Source organism: Nilaparvata lugens, unplaced genomic scaffold (assembly GCF_014356525.2).
Source record: "Nilaparvata lugens isolate BPH unplaced genomic scaffold, ASM1435652v1 scaffold8051, whole genome shotgun sequence".
Lineage (NCBI taxonomy): Eukaryota > Metazoa > Arthropoda > Insecta > Hemiptera > Delphacidae > Nilaparvata > Nilaparvata lugens.
In genome coordinates, this window is record NW_024093800.1 from 3,597 (window position 1) to 11,077 (window position 7,481).

The 7,481-nt window shown below is 33.4% G+C and overlaps 1 protein-coding gene across 1 annotated transcript; it reads right to left on the bottom strand.

Annotated features, from left to right (window-relative positions):
- Positions 1-1,064: 1,064 nt before the first annotated feature.
- On the bottom strand, positions 1,065-6,150 carry LOC120349051 (RNA-binding protein 41-like; the record flags this gene model as incomplete). The annotated part of the gene is made up of 3 exons (XM_039419001.1): positions 1,065-1,589; positions 4,897-5,044; positions 5,854-6,150. Coding segments are annotated over 3 exons (537 nt in total), but the record flags the coding sequence as incomplete, so codon positions are not given.
- Positions 6,151-7,481: the final 1,331 nt, after the last annotated feature.

The following is a 7,481-nucleotide window of genomic DNA, read 5'->3' on the forward strand; positions in this document are numbered from 1 at the left end:
AACACTCTATACCATGGGATATCTTCTTATGCTATCTTTACTCTATGGTACTCCTTTTGTGCATATGGCTGATGAAGAATTGATTTGGTTGATACAAGCATAGAGTAAAGATAGTACCTATTTATTTGTCTCTGATACAACCAAGAATTTTAGCAACAAACAGGAAGACTTTAAACTATTATTACTTTACTAATACTGTAATTACTGATAAAATTGTAAAAGAGTCCCTGATCACCCATTGGTAACATCCCTATGATGAAATTAAGAAGATGTGTGTTTGAAGTTTCAACAATGAAAATTTCATATATAGATCTCTACTTTTCATAATCATGACACTTGGGCCCTGTTTCATAAAACTTATAAGTCCTTTAATACAGGAGAATCACCATTCCAATTAGGCTACATGCTCAATATAGCCGATAAAATCAGCTGTTCCTGTATTACAGGACTTTACAGGATATTACAGGATTACAGGATATTACAGGGCCCAGGCCCCTGTTTCATAAAAACTTAGAAGTCCTGTAAAACAGGAACAGCTGATTTTATCGGCTATATTGAGCATGTAATTGGAATGGTGATTCTCCTGTATTACGTGACTAATAGTTATATGAAACAGTGCCCAGCTAATATCAACATCATTCAATTCTGATCTCAATCAACCACTTTTAAACAATGGTCATGAAATATAAAACAATGTGTACTAATTATTTGGTTTTCCGCTTCTTCAATAAGTAACTCAACCACCTATAGTGAGGTTCACGTTATAATGGCAGTGTTTGATTGGCAATGGTATTGCTATCCTTGTCTATCATTAAACAAGGCGGATAGCGCTATCTCTTTCTCGCTTTGCTATGTAGCCAGATCGTCTTTCAACAATGTGGAATTAATAATTGATCAACAAAATATTTCATTTTAGTTATGAAAATTCATTATAAAATTCTTGAAAGATTTAATTTCTTGCTTAATAAAATATAATTGATTATTTTAAACGAGAATGAACCGTTAATATTACATCGATAAAGCTGTATCAGCTACCGTCTATAGAAGAATTGACAAGACAGAGGATCGGCAACTTTTTTCACCTATCTTTCTCCACTCCCATTATAACGTGGACCTCACTTTAGATAATATAAATCTTTCACGTGTACAATTTATATACAATTTTAGTCCAACCTACATTGTTCAATCATTTTTCATCATAGTGCAAAATATAGGCTATGTTTGTCGACGACATTGATTGTCAAAGCCTATGAAACAATGTTAATTCATTGTTTCATAGGCCAAGGACTAGGACCTTGAAATAGACAATGTTCATTCTTTGTTTCATAGGCCTTAGACTAAGACAAACAATATAGGTACATTCATTGTTTCATAGGCCTTGAAATAAACAATGTTCATTCATTGTTTCACAGGTAGGCCTTGGAATCACTCCTGCTCATTCATTGCTTCATTGGAAAGATAATTGATTAAATCCAAAATTATTTTACTGGATAGGTATCAGGTGTTGCGTCCAAATTGTATGACGATTGGCTTGCCTTTCAGAACAACACCAAATACTTCATCTAGTGCTAGAGCTGCTTGTTTGATACCTGAAAAAAAAACAATTTTACTATAAACAATTTAAAAATAAGCAAAGATTACTGAAAAAGAAAAAAAGAGAAGATATTATGTATTTGCATCAGTATAATAGATTTTCTTCAGTTCTGATACTGTAATTATTCAAGAATAATAATTAAATTAAATAAACAAAAATCTGGTGTGGCGCACTCACACAACTTTCCTTGCCGTTATGGAAATTGATCACCTGACGCTAGTGTTCCCGCGCATCTCAAGTCTCCTACTATTCAGAGATCTGAGCCAGCTGGTGACAGGACAATAACGCTGGAAACACACGAGATCTGCTATCTCTTCATAGTGAATGATTTAATAGAATCAACAGTTTTCAATTGAAATAATCATATTTTCTCGAATTTCGAGCTTAATTTCAATTTTAGGTGAACATGTTACTGAACATTAATTGTAGAGATTCTCATGCTCAATCTTTTCCACTTAATTTTTTTTGTTAAAACTGTATCTGAAGCCTGATAATTGGGAATTTAAAATTGAACTTTGCATAGATGGGGCGGAGCTCCTGAAATTTTTACATATATGGGACTTATGGCAGTCGATAGAGCTTGACTAATTTAGGTATTAATTTGATCAAAATCGTAGGAGCCGTTTTCGAGAAAATCGCGAAAAAAACCTGTTTTTGACAACATTTTCGCCATTTTAGCCGCCATCTTGGATTGCATTTGATCGAAATTATTGTTCGTGTCGGATCCTTATAGTGTAAGGACCTTACGTTCCAAATTTCAAGTCATTCCGTTAATTGGGAGATGAGATATCGTGTACACAGACGCACATACACTCATACACACACACACACACACACACACACCACACACACACACACCCCACACACATACAGACCCATACCCCAAAACCACTTTTTCGGACTCAGGGACCTTGAAACGTATAGAAATTCAGAAATTGGGGTACCTTAATTTTTTTCGGAAAGCAATACTTTTCCCTACCTATGGTAATAGGGCAAGGAAAGTAAAAATTGAGAAGTTATTATGTATTGCATCAGTATATTAGTATAATAGATTTTCTTCAGTTGATACTGTATTATTTTAAGATAATAATTAAAAAAATAAATTATTATTTTTAAAATTATTTTTTAATAAATTAATTTTTTTATTAATTTTCGTTTAAACGAAAATGCATGGAAGAGAACTTTACTTCGATGGATTTTATTTGTTGAGAACTCCACTAAAAATAATTTATTAGTATCGCTTTCCGATGGTTCGGAACATACCTAAAGCTGTAGTTTCACTTATCTCTCATCATGACTTCAATATCATCATCATAATCAGCTGGTTTAGTGTTCTCAATAACTTATCTAGAGATTCATCAGGAAATTTTCTAAAACGAACACTGAAATTATCATAACCGTGTTCGGTTCGTTGAATCATAGAAAAAAGATAGCATGAGAAGATATCCCATTATATATAAATTGTTCATGTTCTAAATGTGAAGCCGATTTTTGTTAAGTCAAGCCTGGTCACTCCTGTGTTATCGGATGGGCATGATAACTGTCGGTCCCGGGCGATATATATGAGTTGTGAGGTCCATTGATGGTTCGTTATATTTTATTTATTTATTTATTGTATAAAATACTATAATCATAATACAATTATGACATTGGAGGAAAAACTAGGCTAAGCCTGTACTATTTCTCTCCAAAAATTTTTATAAAATGTTTATGTTGTCCAAAAGATTACTCAGGCGAAATGGGATTTTCATCAGGGACTCCCCACCAATAAAAGCCATACGAATATTATCATTATTATTTGCGTTATATTGAAATTACAAAAACTATAATCATAGAGAAAATATAGCATAAAAAGATATCCCACGGTAAAGGCGTTTGTGTTCTAAATTTCACTGTTAACTCAGTTGGTAAGTCCTAGTAGTTTTTTTTCGTGAAGCTGGTAGTCTCTCATACTGTGCCGTTCTACACGCACACCCCAACAAAACAGTAATAATAGACAGTAGCCTAGTCGACAGTAATTAGCTTCAGTTAACAAAACCTCTGCTTGAAATTCGGTACATAAACGACCTATTTCGCCAAAATACAAGATACATATAAGACAAAATGTAAATTATAATAAATCTTTGGCACAGCCAGCAAAGTCAGACTTGTGCGCTAGCTGTGAGTTCGTAAAGAGAACAGTACAAAGTAAAAGAGTACTGAAACAAGAAAAGACAAGATAAATGAAATAAAAAGTAGCCTACTATAGTAATTCTAATAAAACAATGATGAAGAAAAAATATGAAGTATTTCGTGTTAACATTATTATTATTTTTTTTTAGATTACGTCCTAAGACTCCAGTCATGGAGTATAAGACAAGTCATGTTTTACATAATAATTCTAACACTAAGTATTCAACCTAGTTTAGGTTTGAAAGGAATTCTTGTACACTATAAAAAGCTCTATCAACTAAATATTTTTTCATTTTTTTTTGAAAATCTTCAAATCATCATTACTTTTCAAGATTTGAGGTAGCTTGTTATAAATTTCCTACCAATATAATCTGGTTTTTGTTCAAATAACCTACTATTGTGACCCATTATATGATAATCTGCTCTGTTTCGCGTATTATACTCATGAACATCTGAATTCTGGATCACACCACTCGTTTTCACATGCATTACAACTTCATATACTACATACAAGTGACAGTTAATAGACCAAGCTTTTTAAATAAAGCCTACAAGAGTCTAACCTATTCACTTTCTCTATACATCTGAGTGCCTTCTTTTGAATCTTAAACACTCTGTCCTATTTGTTTTGAGATGAATTACCCCATACTAAAATAGCATACCTAATATGAGATAGTATAAGTCCACGGTAAGCAGTTAACAGTAGTTTTTTATCATTCAGCCTAGCAAGCTGCCGCCGGACAAATACACTAGGTCCATATTATATCCACTAGGTCATACCATAGAGAAACAATAGCGTGAGTAGATATCCCATGGTATAGGGCGTTTATGTCGCAACTTTTACTGTTATCTCAAGCCGATAGTCCACATAGTTCTTTCCCTTGAAGCTGTGTGACACTGGTAGTCTCTCATATTGTGCCGTTCATACACTCTCACCCGGCCAAAACAGTAAAAATCGACAATAATCGACAGTAATCGGCTTGAGATAAAAGTTACGACATAAACTCCCTATACCATGGGATATCTACTTACGCTATTGTTTCTCTATGGTGATACTATACAATGGGTTATCTTATAATCTTTTATATCTATGCTATAATTTAAGTCGAAGTTAATATTCAGTAACTTACTTGAAAAAGTCACAAACGCTTGTCCACTCATTCTTCCAGTCATCAATCGGTAAACAATGTGAGCTTCTTTGTCGTTCTGATATTTCGAGAACAACTTTACCAAATCTTGTTCATCAATGGTACGCGAGAGATTTTTCAAGTACAGCACCTGAAACGAACAAAACAAATGAAACAAAATACGGATCAAGAATAATAAGGCGTCATTGCAACAGTAATTGAACAGGTTTAATATTCATATTTATCCGATCAAACACATTACAATAGGCCTATTGGAAAGAAAGAAAGTATAATTTAAAACTTTTTTTTCTACCTGAATTACTAATATTCTTGCTAAATTCGTGTATCAGTCCTGAAAATAGATCTAGAAGAAAAAATAGAAGTTAAAACAAATTATTTGAATATCAAGGAACTGTTAGAAAATAATAATGAGTTAATATTATTGAACTCTTATTTTATATTATACGTTCAAATTTAAATACATTGTTTTTCCTATGTTGGCAATGACTACAACTGTTTTGTGTGTGTTAAATAAACGATGGAGGTGTGAATTTTTACTGCCTTTCCAAAGAATGAACTATGTCGTTTTTTACTAAAGCTATCGTGTTCTACCGTAGTGCGAAGTATTAAAATTACAGGAACATCTTATTTTGAAAAATTGATTTTCAGAATATATCTATAGTATAATAAAGAAAAGAATTGACTTATACACGTTTGGGATAGGAAATTCAAGAATGACGCATCATCACGTCTCAACTACTAAACTGATTAACTTGAAATTTTGCATATAGATTCTTAATTCACCGAGGATGGTTATAGGCCTATTTTCCATTCTTCAAGATTCCATTACGTCAAGTTTTCAGATTGTAAATTTATTAATTAGTCCCTTGCGGAGCATGGGTTACCTACTAGTATAAAATAATTTCTACAAACAAAACTAAAAACTCCATGAAAACATACCTTGGAAGGCTGCCCCCGTTCATAATCCTTGAACCTGGGAATATTCCTAATATCTTCTACAGACATTCTTTCAAATTCTTCTTTCCCCTCTCCTTCTGTCTTCTTCTCACCACCTTTCTCGCGATAAGGAACCACAAACGGTTCACCACCTATCACCACTCTCTTTCCCTCTCCTTCTACTTTCACTTCTTCCTTCTTTGGTTTCCCTTTCAGTTCAACAATCTTTCCATCCTTTATCGTGTAGAATATCTCTCTCTGCACGTGTATTCCTGATAGGTTTTGTTTGAGGTTTATTTCCTGCTACAGTTTGATTATCCCAGTTGGATTTTTTTGAGTTATAGGGTACCTGAAACGAAATTATAAAATTTAATTCCAAAATAGGAACATGAAACACAATAGAAACATAATAAGCTCTATAAAATTAGAAATATCTAACAACCAGGAAGATGAAGGACCTGCCAAAAGATCTCGTCTTGTCACAGTATCTGAATACACTCTGAATAAATTTGACAGCTAGTTCTTTTTGATAACAAAGAGTGATATAAATCTTATCTATTTTATAGCTACAATAGTTAGTTTGATTCATAATAAGAAGTACCCTTTTCGAAGGGTACCTGGAACGAAATTATGGAATTCAATTAAAAAAATAGAAACATACAGTCGCAATAGGATGGAAATAAATCAGAAATTGCATTTGTTCAAATGCTAATTAATGAATAATTATTATTAAACGAAAATCCTAATTAAATGCTGTAAATCACCCCGAAGACTTCTGCTACTGCAAATATTGACAACAGGGTAAACAGCTAGATAGAAATTGATGAGCGCTACTATTCAAAAATTATTTGTCAGCCCGGGAATCGAACCCGGTATCTCCTAATTGCTAGTAAGCATCTTACCTTTACACCAAACTGACAATTTCTGGACAGCAACACTCACTTTATACAAAGCCATAGCAGCCAGCAGGTCTACAGATGGAAATTAATGAGAAAGCAAATTAAATAACTTAATTTTAAAATATAGATTAGATTAATATTCTGTAGACTTTCTGGCCGCTATGGCTTCGTATAGAATGTCAATGAGCGCTGCTATCCAGAGATTGTCAGTTTGGTGTAAGGGTAAGCATTCCTGACTAGCAATTAGGAGGTACCTGGTTTGATTCCCGAGCTGGCAAATAATTTTTGGATAGTATCGCCATAGCCACCTCTAATACAAGGCCCGGCCTACGATATTGCAACGTCGCAATGTAGGCCTAGAATCTAATACATGATTGGTGAAAAAGATTTTTCAAAATACCAGCTGATCTTTTTCACCAATCATGTATTAGATTGTAGGCCTAAGCTGCGACGTTGCAATATCGTAGGCCGGGGCCTTGTATTAGAGGTGGCTAAGGTATCGCTCATCGAATTTCCATCTAGCTGTTTACCCTGTTGTCAATATTTGCAGTAGTAGAAGTCTTCGGGGTGATTCACAGCATTTAATTAGGATTTTAGTTGAATAATAATTATTCACATTAGAAACATTGTGAGCTCTATAAAATTAGAAATATCTTGAATGAAAAAACTAAGAAATTGTCAAAACCACAATTTTGACAATTTCTTAGTATTTTTCATTCATATGATAATTAC